We start from the raw sequence: 20,308 nt of genomic DNA on the forward strand, positions 1-20,308 counted from the left end.
CAAGATGATTCAGTTAATGCCGCAAACAACATTACACGTTCCACTCAGCGCTAACACTCTTAAATGATTGGGTTAGTTAACCAATCATCACACAGCAAGCAGCCTGGGAGCCTGGGACCAGCTCTGATGCCAAGCCAAGACAGAAATGTGTTTTATAGCCAGCTGTACTTCATATGTCCTAGTGTCTAAAGCGCTGTGTCTTATGTGTTACCATATTCATCATGCCATTTTTTAATATGTCAGCATCTAGGCATAGCATAATGTGAAGACTATTGTTCAAGTTACGAAAGGTAATTCACACACAGTAATTGCTGAAGTTTTTTAGGCAAACAATTCTATAGCTAGATGTGTGTGTGTATACTTTATAGAATTGAATTGTTTTGATTATTTTGAAGTCTAATTTGTCTTTTGGCACATATAATATGAAATATATACTGCGGACTCAGATGTAGGATTATTGTGTGACATGACATGAGAGAGTGTCTCCATCTAGAGGCTCTTTCTGGGACTGTACAAATGAAACACATTTCTAGTGAAGTCAAGTGTTCTTTTCTTTAACGAGCCTAAGCCTGACAATAATATGAAGGGGAAATAGAACATATAGCCTAGGCTACTATTCAATTAAATAGCCTAACTAACAATACTACAAGCTATTCTGTGAATAAATCTCACTTAGATAATCGTATTAGGCCTACAATGGAATACCCTGTGCTTTGCCATTTTGCCTGACAAAGTATGGAGTCACTGCACAAAAATAAGTGAAACAATGACTTTTGGTCGTCTGATATAGTTTAGAAACAAATGTAGTAAGGCCCTGGGCTAGCCTGTGTGTTGATTTGGACGTGATGCTTTGTGTATAAAATGTCTAGGCTTGGTATACTAAGCTACACGCAAATAAAAACATAACTAGCGCCTCTCAGTCACTGACTAAATCAGTTAACAAGTGGTCGAGAAGACAGGCAGCTCGCTGTAACTCTCACCTCAAAGCTCCACTAACAGTTATAGTAGCCTAACACTGGCAAAAATTAACAGTTGACATAGGCTTTATTTCACCCTGGAAGTAAAATCGTATCTTATATATATAAAAAAAAAAACATATATCATATGGGTCTCGTTTTCAACAGTGCTTGTACGAGCTGGAAATACGAGGCCATAATAAAGTTACATCAGAGCGGACAGATAAAACAAGCTATATAAGCTCGAGCCGAGCCGTCACGCAGCATGAGCACGAGTATGAGAAAATTACATGCCAACGAGACAAAACATGAACGATAAGGTGTCAGTCCATTAATGTTTGACTAAATCTGTGAATTCTTGTTCTAGGAGAACTACAACAACCTGTTAAAGTCCTTCTCCAGAATATCACTTACCAGTGACTATAGTGATCAAATGGACGTTTTCCGATAATGACACTCTAGTATGATGACGCCGATCCAGTTTAAACTTAACAGAAATATTGTAGGCTATAGCGTGTGATATAATTCGTGTTAATTTAAGCGCCTGTTGATAGAAAGCGCATCTTTTCACAAGATTATTATAGGCGTAGCTACAGCCTACCTCACAGGCAAACTAGCAAAGCGCAACCAATGATAATTCAGTCCTTATAGTAAGCCGACCAATCAGCGCGTCGACTTAAAATGGAGGGGGAGGTTCAAACTGATGACGCAAAGACAACAAGCGCTTGAGCCAAACAGTGATTGTAGCCTACAGCCTGTTTTTCTGCAATTATTAGCGTAGCCAATTTAAGCTATAAGCGTCATAATATCTGAAAATCTTAATAGCATAACTTTCAGACAAAACAATAGAAAGGTGAACAAACAGCCTTCTATGAGCAGATGGGTTGACATAGGCTTGGTTCTCATGTGTTTTTGGTGAACACTGATTGCTCATCATCATTAGGCTATATCAAATGCCCTCAAAAACAGAAAACGAGCTGTTTTAAACGTGAAGACGTCTGAAACTTCACTCTTAAAACGAATGTGTTGAAAACAACACAACTTGCGTTGTTTTTAACACATCTCTGTGACCAGATAGGGACAACACAGTTTCTCTCTCACACACACACAAAGTTTACCTCTGCTGTGCCATCCAGTTCTTTCTAATGTCACACAAGCTCTGGGTGTGTGTGTAGGCCTTGAGTTGACTTTTGAGCTTACCCTAACACTCATCTTATCACAGACATACCCTGCCAATCGGGTGTAAAGTCACTCAGCAAGAGGCTTAATGACAGGTCTGCTGAGGGATGGAGACGGTGCATCCCAGTGTGTCGCTTCATAGACAGGCACAGCCCGCTGGGAGCCTGCGTTACCTGCAACAGGGATTTGCTATCAGTGGTCCGTGAAATCATGGCTGGTGGCCCCTAAACATGCATGAAATAATATAGTTATTGTTAATAATATAGTTTATCAATAATATAGTTTGGGTATCACTACCTTCGATTCACCAGTGGTCCTCAGCTTTCTTCCTTAATGGGGGTCCCGGGAGCACCGGACCTACAGCCAAACCCATGACATCACACTGGTGGGTCACCTGACCTACAGCCAAACCTATGACATCACACTGGTGGGTCACTTGACCCATGTATATTATGTCTAAGACCTGACCTACAGCCAAACCTATGACATCACACCATCACACCTCTGGGTTCCCAGCATGCTCCTGCGTAAAAGTGGATCACTTCCGGCAAATATCCACAACTGCTGGGAAATGACCGGAAATGACCCTTTATGCTATTCCAACGGGCTAAAAGTGGTAAGGTTGCTATGATAGATACTTTACTGATCCCCATGGGGAAATTCAAGGCCCAAGGCCTATGCTCATTGCTATCGCGGTGTTGCTTTCTTATTTCTGTTGTACTGCAGGAGTGAGAACCTGTTCTGATGGAGATGTGTTATGTCATGCAGTGACGTTTGCATCACGTTGCTCATTTTATTGTGGTCATTTGGTGTGAATGTTCTGCACATGACAGCCAGCTGTCTGCACTGGGAGCCTGAAGTGGCCATTCAACACCCCCTGAAGATGATTAGAGTGGCACATCAATGCCCCTGTGCTGGGTCTTCATCTTCGTTTATGGGTCTCGGAGGAGAAACACTGTTCAGCGGATCTCACATTACAAATCACAAAAATGTATAGATTTATAAGATTTATAACTATTTTACAATGAAGCAAATACACAGTGAAACATGAAGAGTCTTTTAAGTGGTACTTTTAAACGTATGTTTACCAGCTGGCTTTACATTCTGACATAACTGAAACAGATGCTCTGAGAACAAAAATATTTCAACAAACATCTGTTTGTTCCTGTTTAAATTGTTTAGTGAATAGCATTTTTAAATGGCTCCAAAACTGTTTTGGTGGACTGTCTATTGGTTGTCCATATCAGAACGAGGTTAGTCATATTCCCAAACACAAACTCACTACAACTTCCTTCAGTTCTAATAAATCCTTGAGGTATTAATTATATGGTAACACTTTACTTGACAGTATCGACATAAGAGTGACATGACACTGTCATGAACACATGTCACTGTCCTGACACATGAACCCTCAACCTAACCCTAATCCTAACCCTAACTTGTTATGACAAAAACCGAATGACACTTAATGACAGAAGCGTTGTCATAAACGTTTATGACTTGTTTATGACACGTTCATGACAGTGTCATGCCACTCTTATGTTGATACTGTCAAGTAAATTGTAACCAATTATATTAACTTGTGTCCAATGTGTCAAAAAGTTTTTTCCAGTAGCCTACTCATACAGGCAGCTTGCAGTTCATCCTCTTCTATTATATTAACATGTTGATTCACAGAGCAGACCTTGATGACCAGCATGGCATGCCAAAACAGATGACCAATGGGGACAAAAAACGAGTAATAAATTAATATTTGACAACTTATGACATCAGTACAATAAAATCCAAAACCATGAACACAGCAAATATTATTCATTAAAGGCTTTCAATCTTCATCTGTACCTGAACACCCACATTAAATACTCCAAAAAGAATGGAATCGTTATTTCTTTAAGACAAACAGCATCATGAAAAAGCCACACAACTTAAGAGCGTACCTGCCCACAGCACATGAAAATCAGAGAGTACTAGGCACTTGGAAATTATGGAGACCACAAAGGTTAATTTGACATCCAGTTGAAGAACTTCCAGGATAAGGCAGTCTTAACAAACGCTTGCATCTCATTGGTCTACACTACTTCCTGGAGTAGTGATGCGCAGCAATACATTTCTCACTCTCAACCTCAACAGGATTGCACTTCATTAAAAGCCACTGGTAATGACACTTATAAAAACAACTAATCTGTTTTTCTGTAACCATGATCCTCACGTTCTCTTACTTTACTACTCTATGACTTTTCTCCAAACACGAAGGAAGGAGGAACAAAACCACAAAGACAGATTTTTTTCCCACTACATAACTGCTTTGGAATGTGGCTTGATTTCAAAGTCATTCATTTTTGCAGTACCATAAAGTGTGCAGACATCTCATGCAGTACCATAGAGTGTGCTGTGCTGACATCTCATCCAGTACCATAGAGTGTGCTGACATCTCATTCAGTACCAACTGAGAGCCTGATTCGTCACCCATCCCACTGTCTCAGATCACCTCTGTTTTTGTATAATTTCATCTTTGTTCCTGGTAGCAGCTTTTGTTTTTTTAAATCTCTCAGGGCTTTCTGTACACCGAGGAAGGAACTTAACAGGAAAGACAACACCACACATGTCAACAAAGCTTTCAGCTTGGTGAGTTACAAGAACATGTTTAAAGTACCTGTCAAAAAACAGGAAGTCAGAGAGAGAGAAAACAAACCAAAAAAGACATGACTAAACAACAGTCCCTATTGGAGTGGCTTGTCTTCTTACAGCCAGTGGGCCGAGGTAAAGTATACAGGTGTGGTCAGTGGAGACGTATCCAGGTGTGGTCAGTAGAGACGTATCCAGGTGTGGTCAGTAGAGACGTATCCAGGTGTGGTCAGTAGAGACGTATCCAGGTGTGGTCAGTGGAGACATACCCAGGTGTAGTCCGCACTACGTGGGGAATGCGACTGCACCACAACAGCTATCTAGATCAGATGAATAATGAGGAATGGAGAACAGTCTTTTCTTCACTTGTCTGACAGTGTAAGTGCTCGATTTTTTTAAGACAATGTTAATTTTGTTTTTTAGTTAAGGGGGTGGCCTATTACCACATTATAATCTGGAGTCACCATGACAACAGTATCCTACGTGACTTCTTGCTTTTTTTGCAACAACAAAAACAACATGTTCTGTTTCTCAAACGTCAACAGTAAAATCAAAGACTTCCTGTCAGTCTCTGGTGAGGAAGGAGGTACCGCCCCTGCCCACAGAGCGGTGGGGGTGAGACGCCTGGGGCCCGTCGGACTCCAGCTCCAGATCCATGAGGAGGGGTAGGTTTGGTGGGGAGAGGGGGTGTGGAATGAGGGGGTCCCACCTGCTTTGGCTCCGTGCGCAAATGAGGTGTGGCCAGAAGAATGGGAGTGGAATGAGGGGGTGACACCTTCATTCAGGAGGATCCCCGTTAGTCTCTCTTCGGCTCAGAGGCTTTCTGGGGGGGCGGGGACCCCCGTTAATCTCTCTTCAGCTCAGAGTTTTTCTGGGGGGTGGGTGCCACGGTGACGTGCTCCTGGCTCACAGGGAGGGTTGCCGGGGCAACGCTGTCATTGTTGACCAGCGCGCCGTACGAGAAGGAGCCGTTGTAGTCGGGTTGAACTGCCCAGCCCTTGTCATGAATGGTGGGAACGCCTGCCATTGAGAGAGAAACACACAAACACATAAACACACAACTTAGTGGGACATGCTAAGGAGATGGCTATCCGATGAGGCCTCGTAATGGAGTTTCAAATACAAGCATGTGTAACCGAGGTCGTAATTCGTCCACGGCCCTCGAACCCGCACACCTCCACACACACCGGCATGGGAGTCGAACGCTCTAACCACTGAGCTAAAAGCTCAGGCTTCCAACTCAGCGGGTGAAGGTTAGGGGTGTGAGGATTTACACGGGCAACTAGCATGCTAGCTCAGTTGGCCTCCGTTACACATTTGAGCTCCATTAAGAGAGAAGGGTCATTAGCGTTAGCTCCCCTATGATGAGGGTGTACACTGGACACAGCTGATGGAAGTACAGACAAAACAGTTTCATTTGCTGTGGCGTTCATGTCTTGAGCCACTGTACAGCACTGGGGGACAAATGTCTAGTGTTAATGGTGCTATATCAATCAATAAAATGAGGGATTACTAAAACTACTTCTGCTTTATGTCATCTGTTAATGATTGACTGATGAGGGAACGGCAGAGGACGAGGAAGTTGAGGAGGTTAAATTAAGGCTGTGTTCACACTTTATCTGTTTCGCTGGTACAAACAGCAACCCCCCTTCCCCCACAGATTTCCATTTTTAAGACTGTTAGCATTTTAGAAAATTGCATATTGATAGATAGTTGTACATCTATCTATATGCACTATCTGTCTCTATCTATCTATCTGTCTATCTGTCTATCTATCTATCTATCTATCTATCTATCTATCTACCTACATCCATCAACAAAAACTCTTTCATACCCATTATCTATCTATCTGGTCAACTAGCCACACCAGATGCTGTGTGTGTGTGTGTGTGTGTATTTGTTAATGATGAGGGAACTACTGAGAAGGATGACTGTGTTTAAAAGAATAAATGAGGGTCTGCCAGAACAACGGACTGCCCTCTGCTGACCTTGAACCATGTCCATGGTGACGTAGGGCTCGAACGCTTTGGCCTTCTTGCGGTTCTTGGTGATGAGGAAGACCCCCAGACAGCAGATGAAGCATCTGGGGAGGCAGTCAGACAACCAGGTCAGATGACACGCAAAAGCAACGGCCTGATAGAGCTAGAGGGTTTGGAGTGGACCAGTCTGGGACCCATGCCTGACCCATGCTAGAGGCAGATCACATCACACCACCATGTTGCTGCTGTACAGTGCTACATATACAGTATGTAACTCAAGCAACATCCATGTGCTATGGAGTCATTTTACACAAGCTCAGGCCCAGATAAGACGGTGGTATTTTCTGTATCATGTCTCAATACAATTTTGGCTGTTTCCTGGTTTAAAGTTTTAGAATTGAGTATGAAACTGTGCACATAGACAATGGTTATCAGAGGTTTTCCTGAGCCCATACAATGATTTTCTTCACAGAAGCAGGTCTGGTTTCGATGCAGTGCCATCTGAGGTCCAAAAGACCACAACCATCCAATATTGCTTTTCAGCTCTATTCCTTGTTTGCAAAGATTTCTCTGGATTGTCTGAATGTTTTCATCATACTATGTCCTGTAGATGATTAACTCCCCAAATCCTCCACTGGTATCAAATTCAAAATTAACATAACATTTGAAATAGTCAAATTTGTCATTTTCAACATTTGATATGTTGTCTGTGTCCTTTTTACAACTAAATATGAGTTTAAGAGATTTGCAGATTATTACATTCTGTTTTTATTCACATTTTACAACATCCCAACTTTTTCTGATTTGGGGTTGTACAAAACTATCAACCTCTGTAGCACCAGTGCTATGAACAAAAAAAGTTAAAGGTACACTATGCAGTTTCAGGTATCTAGAGTTCCCCTTAAGAGTCGCGATATATGTATATATTTTACTTTGCCATTGTAAATGGTCTACTTCTCATGGCTTGTTCCCCCTGTACACAATGTAAATGCTTTTGAGGAGGCAAGGGACTAACAACAGGCAAAAACTTGCTCCAAAGAGCTATATCTACTGACAAGGTAACACGACTCTCACAAGATGTCTTTGGGTCGGCAATTATTGAAGTTGCATTGCTGGGTCTCTCGTTAGTGACTCGCTACGGCTATGCTCTACTGCTATGCTAGGTGAACGATTACCCTATTACAAGTTCGTTTACCATCAAATTGGCTTCGCAGAGGTGAAAATCTTGCATAATGTACCTTTAACGTACAGCCCTGAGTGAAATCTCCTTCAGTATTATTCTTAACTTTAATTATGAACTTGAAGAAACCTTTTTATATCATCCAGAATAAAATATTCCAGATGCTTGAAGAGTTTCCACACGACACCATATTTTGCTTTTTGCAAGTTGCGCCATTATTTCACTTTGCTGCCTGAAATTGAAATTGCTGAAGCATACTAAGCTAACTCACCCCAACAGGAACATGCAGATATGGAGGATGTCTTCATGGTTAAATTCCAGATAAAAAATGGTTCCTAGAGAGAGAGAAACAGAACACCCAGATGAGATTCAAACCGTGATATCAAATTTAAATTGAAATTCACACCTGGATTAATTGAAATCAGGCAGAAATAATGTTTACAGAAAAAATGCTTGGGTCATTCCACGTCAATTCAACCAGGGCCCACGCACTTAGGTCTCAAAAAATTCTGAAAAAATTACCAGGTGTTACCCAGGAGACACACTGTAAAATTACTCTTATGTAAGATCAATACTTTCCAAGATACAGCCAGTTTTAAAGGGGGAGGGGGGTGTCGATTTTGTTGTCTTATGCAAATCTTTCTTTTTCACTTTCCACCCTGAACATGGGCAAAATGCACCATTGACATCAATATGTTTTGTATAGAGCTACCACAGGTTACTCTATACAACCACAGGTGTGGTGACAATATAAAACATATTGATGTCAATGGGGCATTTTGCCCATGTTCAGGGTGGAAAATAAAAAAGAAAGATTAGCATAAGACAAGTCAAATTGGTGTTTTCAAAAAGAAGGGATCATGGAGAATAAGGAAAAACATATTAAAAAAATCTTTGTATATTCCCACAAGGTGTTTGGGTGCTCTGAAAATGATAACCAAAATGCTTTTTCAGACTTGTGAGGTCTGCTGTTCAGACCCTGAAGGGATTTAATTTCTGTTCATTGCTTTTTGTGAGAGTGTTCCTACTTATCTCAGTAAGGAAAATAAATCAAGAGCCTATGTTGAGTACAAATATGTCTTCTGAAGGCTTAAACAGAGCCCAGCCAAAAACTCCAATAAAAGTTGTATCAACTTTGAGGGACAGCTATGACCATGCAGGATTATCCAGACCAAACGTGACGATTTTGCTACATACTATTCCCATTTATGTACCACCAAGCAACATTTGAGCCTCCTATATGGTTTAGTTCTTGCACTGTGGGCTTGTGAACTTTGACAAAAAAAAGAGGCTGGACAAAATCGACACCCCCCTCCCCCTGTAAAACTGGCTGTATCTTGGAAAGTATTGATCTTACATAAGAGTAATTTTACAGTGTGTCTCCTGGGTAGCATAGGTACACCTGGTAATTTTTTCAGAATTTTTTGAGAGCTAAGTGCGTGGGCCTAAGTGCGTGGGCCCTGGTTGAACTGACCCGGAATGACCCGCTTTTTATTTGGGTCATTTTTGAAGATCATATTGTAAACAAACCAAAATATATTGCAACAGTTCTTTGTGAAAGTTGAAGAAGCTGAATCCAGGTGTGGTTGGATTTCTAAAGCTGAAGAAGAATATCTCACCTGATACAATAGCGAAGGTTGTGGACAGGATGTAGTTTACACTTGCAATAAGCGACGAGTCGTACAGGCACGACGCCTGGGACAAAAACCTGAGGTGACATCATAAAGGCATTTCCAATCACATCGGGGAACTAAACACACACACATGATGACTGTAGTGTACTTCTGCTACAACACCGAGTCATGCCACATGCAGAAGTTTTCTGATGATACTGCAATTGTGGGGTGTATCAGGGACGAGCAAGAGGAGTACAGGAGCCTGGTGGAGGACTTTGTGCAGTGGTGCAAACTCAATCACCTTCAACTAAACACTTCAAAGACCAAGGAGATGGTGGTGGATTTCCGCAGGTCTAAGCCCGCTCTGCTACCAGTCTCCATTGATGGGGTCAATGTGGAGGTGGTAAGCACCTACAAGTATCTGGGTCTCCACCTAGACAATAAACTGGACTGGTCAGCCAACACTGATGCACTCTACAAGAAAGGACAGAGCAGGCTGTACTTCCTGAGGAGGCTGCGGTCCTTCAATGTGTGCAGCAAGCTCCTCAGGATGTTCTATCAGTCTGTTGTGGCCAGCCCTCTTCTATGCAGTGGTATGCTGGGGAGGAAGCACAAAGAAGAAGGATGCTGGGCTTAATTTGACAGGCTGGTAAGGAAGGCTGGCTCTGTAGTGGGAGCTGAACTGGAGTGCATCACTTCAATATCTGACAAAAGGACCCTAAAACAAACTGATCAACATCTTGGACAATGAATGTCATCCGCTTCTACAGCACTATCAAAAACCAAAAGAGCTTGATCAGCTGGAGACTTCGCTCACTACCATGCACAACTGAAAGGCTAAGGAAGTCATTTGTTCCTAGGGCCATTGAACTGTTCAATGCCTCACTAAAGGGAAGAGGAGAGATAGACTTCTCTGCTTAGTCTGTCTGCCTCTCCATGTCCATGTTTTTTGAGTACTGACTGCCCACTATTGCTTACTTCTGTTTTACTACTGTTTTACTAATGTACACAGCCTAATGTTGTTTTCACTACATTTTTACTGCTACACTGTTTTTCATGCTATATTAGCACACATGATCAATGGCTGCGGTCAGGCTTCTGATACAATACTGAATGAATGAATGGCTATAACCCTATTACCTCAACCTGTTCTTGCACTGAAATTGTTTTTTATTTTACCTTGTCTACATTATACTTTACTCTCCTAATTGTCTATATTATTTATGCTGGTCTCTAGACCTTACTCTTGCACTGTTGGACTACTTTTTGCACCTTCACCATGACACTCACTTTCTTGAGCACCTTGCCAGGCCCTGTCACTACAAGCGTCTTATGCTTGATCACCCTCAAGCACATTGGACTTTCTTAATTTAACTTATATAGTGCATTTAGTTTTCTTATCTTTCTTATCTTCTAATGTCTTTATTGTACAGTTGAGTTTAGTTATATGTTTATTTATACTTATGTTTACCATTTCTGCTGTAAGTGCATGTTGTGTGTTATGTCTGTATGCTACTGAGACCCTTGAATTTCCCCTTGAGGATCAATAAAGTATCTATCTATCTATCTATCTAGTGTTAAAGTCTGATATTTAGCCAACGTTTTAATCCAAAGCACCACAGACTCGCACTCGCATTCGGTGACGTTGCAGCTCATGTTTTCCCTAAATAGTAACAGACTTTTCTAAGTCCAACCCTCGTTTAACTCAATAAGACCTAAAACGAGGCGAGGAACCGCATCCTACTCTAACCAGCGCATGAACTGTATAAGTGTTTCTGAGTGGAGGAAACGTGCCTGGCTTGGAAGTTGACGGTGGCGACCATGCAGACGAGCATCACGTAGAAGATGGGGTATCCCAGCTGCATGGAGCCCTGGATGCTTAGCACCATCATCCCGGCCACGGCCTTCACCGTGATCACCGTCACCGACCCTGAGGACAGCAGGAGACACGAGAGACAAGAGAGGTCACAGAGGAGAAGGTCACAGAGGAGAAGGTCACAGGAAAGGTCACAGGGTACCGTGTCTGATCAAAACCTCCTGTATGCAAAGTAATTGCCTGCAATGTGACCACACAACAGCTTGATACCATGTGAGCAGGTGCGCATACACCATTAGTGCAGGGGAACTAACTAAGAGGACACGCTGCAATGCCTACTGACTTCTACTTCTGCCACTTTGTAAAAATGCAGCTGTGGTCCTTGTGGTGTTCTTCTTTGTATTTAGCCGGAGGGAATGTTCTTACAAGCAGTGAGGCCAGCATGAGGAGAATGGTGGTATTCTAGAATGTGTTTAGCAGTGAGGCTAGCATGAGGAGAATGGTGGTATTCTAATGTGTGTTTATCAGTAAGGCTAGCATGAGGAGAATGGTGGTATTCTAGAATGTGTTTAGCAGTGCTAGTATGAGGATGATGGTGTTTTGGAGTGTGTTTAGCCGTGAGGCTGGCATGAGGAGAATGGTGGTGTTCTAGAATGTGTTTAGCAGTGGTAGTATGAGGATGATGCTGGTGTTTTGGAGTGTGTTTAGCAGTGAGGCTGGCATGAGAATGGTGGTGTTCTAGAATGTGTTTAGCAGTGAGGCTAGCATGAGGAGAATGGTGGTATTCTAGAAAGTGTTTAGCAGTGAGGCTAGCATTAGGAGAATGGTGGTATTCTAGAATGTGTTTAGCAGGAGGGAATGTTCTTACAAGCAGTGAGGCCAGCATGAGGAGAAGGGTGGTATTCTAGAATGTGTTTAGCAGTGAGGCTAGCATGAAGAGAATGGTGGTATTCTAGAATGTGTTTAGCAGTGCTAGTATGAGGATGATGGTGGTGTTTTGGAGTGTGTTTAGCAGTGAGGCTTGCATGAGAATGGTGGTATTCTAGAATGTGTTTAGCAGTGAGGCTAGCATGAGGAGAATGGTGGTATTCTAGAATGTGTTTAGCAGGAGGGAATGTTCTTACAAGCAGTGAGGCCAGCATGAGGAGAATGGTGGTATTCTAGAATGTGTTTAGCAGTGAGGCTAGCATGAGGAGAATGGTGGTATTCTAATGTGTGTTTATCAGTGAGGCTAGCATGAGGAGAATGGTGGTATTCTAGAATGTGTTCAGCAGTGCTAGTATGAGGATGATGGTGTTTTGGAGTGTGTTTAGCAGTGAGGCTAGCATGGGAATGGTGGTATTCTAGAATGTGTTTAGCAGTGAGGCTAGCATGAGGAGAATGGTGGTATTCTAGAATGTGTTTAGCAGTGAGGCTAGCATGAGGAGAATGGTGGTATTCTAGAAAGTGTTTAGCAGTGAGGCTAGCATGAGGAGAATGGTGGTATTCTAGAATGTGTTTAGCAGGAGGGAATGTTCTTACAAGCAGTGAGAATGGTGGTTTTCTAATGTGTGTTTATCAGTGAGGCTAGCATGAGGAGAATGGTGGTATTCTAGAAAGTGTTTAGCAGTGAGGCTAGCATTAGGAGAATGGTGGTATTCTAGAATGTGTTTAGCAGGAGGGAATGTTCTTACAAGCAGTGAGAATGGTGGTTTTCTAATGTGTGTTTATCAGTGAGGCTAGCATGAGGAGAATGGTGGTATTCTAGAATGTGTTTAGCAGTGCTAGTATGAGGATGATGGTGGTGTTTTGGAGTGTGTTTAGCAGTGAGGCTAGCATGAGGAGAATGGTGGTGTTCTAGTGTGTGTTTAGCAGTGAGGCTAGCATGAGGAGAATGGTTGTGTTCTAGTGTGTGTTTAGCAGTGAGGCAAGCATGATGAGAATGGTAGTGTTCTAATGTGTGTTTAGCAGTGAGGCTAGCATGAGGAGAATGGTAGTGTTCTAGAGTGTGTTTAGCATAGACTATTATGACTACTAAATAAGAGTGTTTAGCCGGAGGGATTAGTCTTCCCCAGCACTGAGGCTAGTGTGAAGAGCATGATTGTGTTTGAGTGTGTGTTTAGCCGGAGGGAGTGTGCTTACCCAGCAGTGCGGCTAGCATGAGGATGATGATGAGGTAATTGGCATTGCGCTGTTTGTAGAAATAGAGCAGCAGACAGAAGGCGATGATTTCAAGAAGCTGGGGGAGAGGGAGAGAGGGAGATAATCATTCATGCATATGCTTCTTCATCATTCTGTTTTATTATTTTAATAGCTATACTACTCCATATTGTTTTGGCAATACTGTAACTTTGACAGACATACCAATAAAGCTGATTAAATTTGAATTTGAGAGAGAGAGAGAGAAAGAAAGAAAGAAAGAAAGAAAGAAAGAAAGAAAGACAGACAGGGAAAGTGGTAGGTAGAGATAGAGAGGGAAAGAGGAAGAGAGAGAGAGGGAGAGAGATAGAGAGAGGGAGGGAGAGAGATAGAGAGATGACAAACAATACTTCAGCATGTAAACAGTTCCCTTCTGACAGGAACTAATGTATCAACAGATAAGTACAAATTCCAGCATATCTGTGTCAATGTCAACACATAAGCTTAAATGTCACTTTATGGATAAACTGGGTGCAGAGTGCATTGACGGTGAGCTAGAGATAGCAAACTTGAAGTTTTACCAAATACAGTAGGAATGGCCATCCAATCACATGCTTAATGATGTTCTCTGCATTTAGCTTCTCGTGGGAGTTGGGTCCAAACGTCACAAAGAGGTAGGTCCCTGCCGCGGCCAGGGCACAGCCCAGAAAGGACAAGATGTACCGCTCTACCACACACACACCACACACACGCAACAGTGTCAGATCAATATGTACCACTCTACGACACACACACACCACATGCAACAGCAGTGTCAGAACAACATGAACTCCATATTATCCAGACTATACAGGCCTAGGCTGCAGCCATCATACTAGCTTAACAGGCGTCACTGAGCATTAACTCTGTGTGTGCAGTCCCAGGAGATAAAGCAGTCGGAGTTAAAGACTAGGCAGGCTGCCAGCGAGGGCAAGGCCACATGCCCATACAGGTATTTGCATAGCAAGAGAATCATTTCCATACGCTCCAAAGGGACGAGTTAGCAAGCGTTTACTCACTTAAAAACTCCTTAGCCTTCCATTTCTCCCTCAGGAATACAAAACCCAGGATGGAGCTCGCTATTGAAATGAAAGACAAATTATAAATAATAGATTAAATAAAAAAGATAATCATGTTATCAGCATGATAACACACTTAAACAACCCAGAGTATTTACTGCATGTCCGAATAACTGATGCCCCATACTCACCAATGACCGAGACCGCACTGAGAGGCGCTATGAGAGATATAGGTGCAAAGGCATACGATGCAAAGATGGTTCCCTCTCCCACCAGGGTGATAAGTAGCCCACACCACCAGGTCTTGGTTCTGTAGAAGGCCCGCTGGTCATTGGTGCCAGCCTGCACGACATGGCCATATTTCTGTGAGAACATAACAAGGAACCAGACAATTAAATTCAACTTGTTTTTATGGCACTATTAAGAAGAATATTGTCTCTCGACAGAGCTAATGACTTATGAATCTAATAGAAGTGGCATAAGGCAATGCTGGTAAGGGAAACGTCCCTTCTTCTAACGGATGAAACCTTGAACACTCTTGATTTGCTTCAGGCCATCCCAGTAAGGAGGTACCAGAGTAAATCAGTCCAAGACTGTAGGAGCAAATGCACTACTATCTGACAGCTGACCAGCTTAACTCAAATATACAATCGATCTATAAAACATCTATATACAATGCTCACCTGAATGCTCACGGCAATGCTGACAAGCACATTCCCAAATATTGCAAGAAGTGTCCCAATGAGGTTTTCCTGTAGAACACAAACCCACATCCGAATATTACTTATATGACTACACAGGTCCGAATAAACTTACAACAGGAGACACAGACACACACAGACAGACACACACACCTCAATGTTACTTTAAGAAGAAACAATGTTTAGCAGCTTCTTTTCAAACACATCAAAAGAAAGGCCACTCCCAAAAATGTAAAACCATTCAAAAACAGTTTATAAAACCATATGTCCAGGAAGTGGCTACAATCAATAACTTGCATTCTCAAAGGAAACAGAGGAACCGCGGAGTAACCCCAACTATCTTCTAGGCGTTTCATTTTGTTGACACGTACAATTACAACAGACGTAATACTTTGAGATGTATCAATGCTAAATCTCAGGTAACCTGCTGTTTACCGTGTAAGACGGAGGACCGTCGTCGACAGGATCTGAGAAACCGCCATCCTCTTTGGCAAAGGTTGCCATTCTTATATGAGATAGCAAACTACTACTGCAGTGTAGCCAAATTCTTTGAAGACGGGGGCATTACAAGTCTGGTCGCAGAAAAATGAAAACCACTCGACAAAGGAGTTCAATCGTCAGACAAGACTTTACCCAAGTAGGTTTACACTGTAAACGCCATATTGAATATCCTGTTTATTAGTAGTGTGAAACTAGCGACAGTAAAGAAAATTCCAATATGGCCGCCATTCGCGAATCATTCAAAATAAAAGTCAGAACATAGTCATTACTTTTTCAATGAAAAAGTAATGAATATGTTTAAAAATTATTAATTTAAAACTGTATTGTGTTACCAAAGGGAAAGTAAATTTAGAAAATAATTAAATAAGACAGTTAAATCGAAAATACACATTAGAATGCTATATTTTTTCAACGTCAATATAATTAAACTGTGTTGATGTGAAAACAATAAGTTGTGCATATGTAAAAGGGGGGTGAAATGGAATCCTTATAACATGTACTTTCAGAATATATATAGATGTTTATACCAAATTAGCCTTTGTAGGTACCAGGCCATACTAAGTGTGTACCGAAGTCATATACTATAGGCCTGTCATCGGCACACTGTTGAACTTCAAATTGTGTGGCTGTGAAAACAATAAGTTGTGCATATCTATAAGTGGGGTGAAATGGAATCCTTATAACATGTACTTTCAGAATATATATAGATATTTATACCAAATTCGCCTTTGTAGGTACCAGGCCATACTAAGTGTGTACCGAGTCATATACTATAGGCCTGTCATCGGCACACTGTTGAACTTAAAATTGTGTGGCTGTGAAAACAATAAGTTGTGCATATCTATAAGTGGGGTGAAATGGAATCCTTATAACATGTACTTTCAGAATATATATAGATATTTATACCAAATTAAGCCTTTGTAGGTACCAGGCCATACTAAGTGTGTACCGAGTCATATACTTTAGGCCTGTCATTGGCACACTGTTGAACTTCAAATTGTGTGGCTGTGAAAACAATAAGTTGTGCATATGTAAAAGTGGGGTGAAATGAAATCATTATAACATGTACTTTCAGAATATATATAGATATTTATACCAAGTTAAGCCTTTGTAGGTACCCAGGCCATACTAAGTGTGTACCGAAAGTCATATACTATGTCTGCCATTGACATACACTGTTGAACTTCAAATTGTGTGGCTGTGAAAACAATAAGTTGTGCATATCTATAAGTGGGGTGAAATGGAATCCTTATAACATGTATTTTCAGAATATATATAGATATTTATACCAAGTTAAGCCTTTGTGAGTGCCAGCCCATACTAAGTGTGTACCGAGTCAAATACTATGTCTGCCATTGACATACACTCTGAGATAAGACTCTGTACGAGATAACAGAGTCGTCCCCAGCATTCTGGGATGCCACAGGGAGCATGATTAACTCAGAAATAAATAAAAGCGATTTTATATTCTGAAATAACCATTAGTTCTTCATCAACTCCTCATGCGTCTGCTCCAATTGCCTTTATGATAACAGATGACCATATGCAGAGTTCAGCAGAACAACTTTTAAACACAGTTAGACATTTTGAGATGAAGTTGTTTGGTTGTAATAATACACCGATTCAAATCAATAGCGACAGGTCACTGGTACTTTTGCAAGTTGCTATGAATGTATTTAATAAGGACACAATGTCAACATATTTAAATCGCTGCTGGCACATTCTTAACGGAACCCAAAAGGAAATTGATTTAGATTTTTGCGTCATACGGTCTTGTAAAAGTCATTTAATGCGTCAAGCCAGTGAGATCTGCAAAAAGCAATATAATGGGAAAGACAAAAGATATAGGATTGGTATGTATATGTTTAGTCTTTTAATAAATGCTAAATCGCTTGCTGAAGCAAAAAACTTAATTTTTGATATCTGTATGGTCTTGGAGAGCAGAGTGTACTCAGACGTGGTAGAGAAAAGTACAGCCAATTTAGAGGATAAAGTTAAGAGCTTAGGGTCTGAAGATTTTGAGGGAAAAGATGACAGCCTATCAGGGGACATTTTTGAGATAGTCACACATCAATCCCCATTTCTTCGTTATTTTAATCAAAAATGCGAAACGGCTGAAACAGCCGACCTCTATAAAAAGCACAGAAAAAAACCCTTACTTTGGCCCTATGTTACTCGAGAAATTATTTAATAATTTTCTACCGGTAATTCCAATTTGGTCAGATATGGTTCAGGTTAATTTATCAAAGATGGAAAAGGTTCCACAATAAAAATCTAGATAAAACCACTTCGATTTCAGAAGTCACATTTAAAAATACTAAAACATTGTTTTTGAATAACAAAAACTTAGAACTGATGAATGCATCCAGGAACTATATAAATTATATAAAGCACGGAGAGAGACTTCTGAGAAAATTAAACTGAAAAGGATGAAAAGATTAAGAGACATACAGGAACCCGAGGAATCATGGAACAAGAAAAAAGCGCACCAAAAGCACCTTCAGAATACATTTCAAAACCCCAAAAGAGAGCACAAAGTTATTCAGCATTAATAAAAATAGTAGGCAACCGGGGTATGCCAGAAATAGCTAAAGGTAGTGGGAGCACACCAATACTGCAATTCTTTAAACAAACAAGAGCCGCGGAAGCAGTGTCAAAAAGACTTTCCTCCGCCTAAAAAAGAACGTAGCCCTGACTTTCAAGTTTCACAGAAAGCAATTGAAGACATCTCTTTATGTGAACATTATGAACTTGAAAGCCAATTTACTAAAAATGAAGCTGTAGTGTTAATTAAAACATTTGTAGATAAATACCTGCAGGCAAACCTTTTAGCCAATGATTTGCTGTATGCTCACTGCTTGTCATTATTTAATTGTATCAGGTGTGCAGAAAATGAGAGAAGAAACCGCACAAACAAAATTCTAATCTCATTACCTTTAGATATTTCAGAAGAGGCAATAAAACACTTTTTAACTAATCAATTTAACAAATCAGTTTTTGGCATTTACAAGTATTCACTGGCATCCCTTTTGGTATCTCTCTCAGAAAAACCTTTTATACAGTTGTTAAGTTTTGATTGTGTTTCAGACAAACAAACAGAAATTGCCAACTTAATACAACTTAATCCCATATTCTTTTTAGTTGAATACTGTGTGGAGACCACTGAACAGATTAATATATGCCGTTTATATGAGGAACAACACAAATGTAATAAACAGTGTGGTAATCATGAACCATTTGAAATTCAAGAATGGATTCCTCAAGGAGATGTCAACTTGCCTCCAAATATGACAGAGAAGGATATGAACGTGATTAGAAGTAGTGAATGGCTAGATTATAAAATAATAGACATTTATATGAAAATGCTCCAAGCAAAACTGACAACAAATGACATTGTAATGGTCCCATCAACATTTATAAGTCAGTGTTTAAAAAGTGTATTTTGCCCTGACATCAATGTATTACCAAAAATATATAAGCCTGAAAATAATTGGTGTGGCTACCACACAGTAGTTATTCCAGTAAATTTTAACAACATGCATTGGGCTGTTATGATTTTGGAGCTGATGGAACAACACCCCCAAAATAATGAAATAACTGTAACAGCAAAAGTCTTTGACTCAATCAAAACATTTGATTATGAAATGATAAAAATAATACCAACATTGCAGAGATATCTATTGTTACAGTATCTAGCGATCCATGGGAAGCTGGTGAATCTTGTATTTAGATATGAATTTTATCATAAATGCCCAACATTTATAAAACAGTCTGATAGCATAAACTGTGGAGTGTATGTTTGTTTTTTTGTTAAATCTTTCCTTTTTCAAACAAATTTAAACAAATTTTGCAGTAGCAATATGCGGAGGATTTTAGAGTATGAATTAAGTCACCAGGTGATACTGTAATATTTTTCCTGGATATATTGGGGTTTGTATTTATTTATTTATGTATTTTATTGTATATTGTAATTATAATATATAACTTATACTTATTCATAATATTTATTGGAGAAGTGTGCAATATTTGATGTCGGACAATGTGCAATATCCAAACTGTGGCAATTTGCAATATGTATGTGTGTGTGTGTGTGTGTGATAATTGTGTGTGTTGTGTTTAATTGTGACATTGTGTGAATATTGCAGTGTTTTGCTCTGGCTCCTGCTGAGGTCCTTGTGAAATGACACCCCTGCTGTCACTAAGGTAATGTATGTGCATGTGTATGTATGTGTATTTATTTATTTATTTATTATTGTCCTTATTTATGTTATGTCCTTGTGAAGTTTGTCTGTCATTGTTTATCATTGTTTATTTGTCCAAGAAAAAGTTTGCATGCCCCTTACTTTGAACAGTAGTAGAGGAGGTTATAAAGGGATACATTATAGAACATTTCATGAAGGGGCATGGAAACTTTAGCATGTATAATTGTCATTTATGTACTTTTTTACTGTCTTTTATTACTTTCTATTTATATATGTGTTTTACTAACCTTGTCCTCTGTCTTGTCCTGTCATACTAACATCCCACTTGTGGCCTGTACCTTGACGTGGTGAGTGGGCTTTCAACTAAACAGGCCTGT

General features: G+C 40.5%; 2 protein-coding genes across 2 annotated transcripts in view; both read right to left on the reverse strand.

Annotated features, from left to right (window-relative positions):
• The window catches only part of rcan3 (regulator of calcineurin 3), a 47,744-nt gene extending 46,092 nt beyond the window's left edge, over positions 1-1,652 (reverse strand). The window contains 1 exon segment of the mRNA XM_048263605.1: positions 1,371-1,652. The gene's annotated coding sequence lies outside the window, so the exon portion shown is untranslated.
• A 2,116-nt stretch (positions 1,653-3,768) lies between these two features.
• On the reverse strand, positions 3,769-15,894 carry nipal3 (NIPA like domain containing 3). The gene is made up of 11 exons (XM_048259744.1): positions 15,664-15,894; positions 15,211-15,279; positions 14,719-14,890; positions 14,528-14,587; positions 14,051-14,196; positions 13,473-13,569; positions 11,330-11,465; positions 9,539-9,627; positions 8,191-8,254; positions 6,749-6,843; positions 3,769-5,780 (listed from the first exon to the last, which is right to left on the reverse strand). The coding sequence occupies exons 1-11, from the start codon at positions 15,730-15,732 to the stop codon at positions 5,605-5,607; spliced, it is 1,173 nt and encodes a 390-aa protein (XP_048115701.1). The 5' UTR covers positions 15,733-15,894; the 3' UTR covers positions 3,769-5,604.
• Positions 15,895-20,308: the final 4,414 nt, after the last annotated feature.

The sequence above is a fragment of the Alosa alosa genome, chromosome 1, assembly GCF_017589495.1.
Source record: "Alosa alosa isolate M-15738 ecotype Scorff River chromosome 1, AALO_Geno_1.1, whole genome shotgun sequence".
Taxonomy (NCBI): domain Eukaryota; kingdom Metazoa; phylum Chordata; class Actinopteri; order Clupeiformes; family Clupeidae; genus Alosa; species Alosa alosa.

Excerpts from the sequence above, each read along its gene's own strand:
- nipal3 (XM_048259744.1), bottom strand. The coding sequence starts at position 15,732 with ATGGCAACCTTTGCCAAAGAGGATGGCGGTTTCTCAGATCCTGTCGAC. Across the intron at positions 14,891-15,210 it reads GCATTGCCGTGAGCATTCAG|AAATATGGCCATGTCGTGCA; the intron begins GTGAGCATTGTA and ends ATGTTCTCACAG. Across the intron at positions 5,781-6,748 it reads CACCATGGACATGGTTCAAG|GCGTTCCCACCATTCATGAC; the intron begins GTCAGCAGAGGG and ends TCTCAATGGCAG.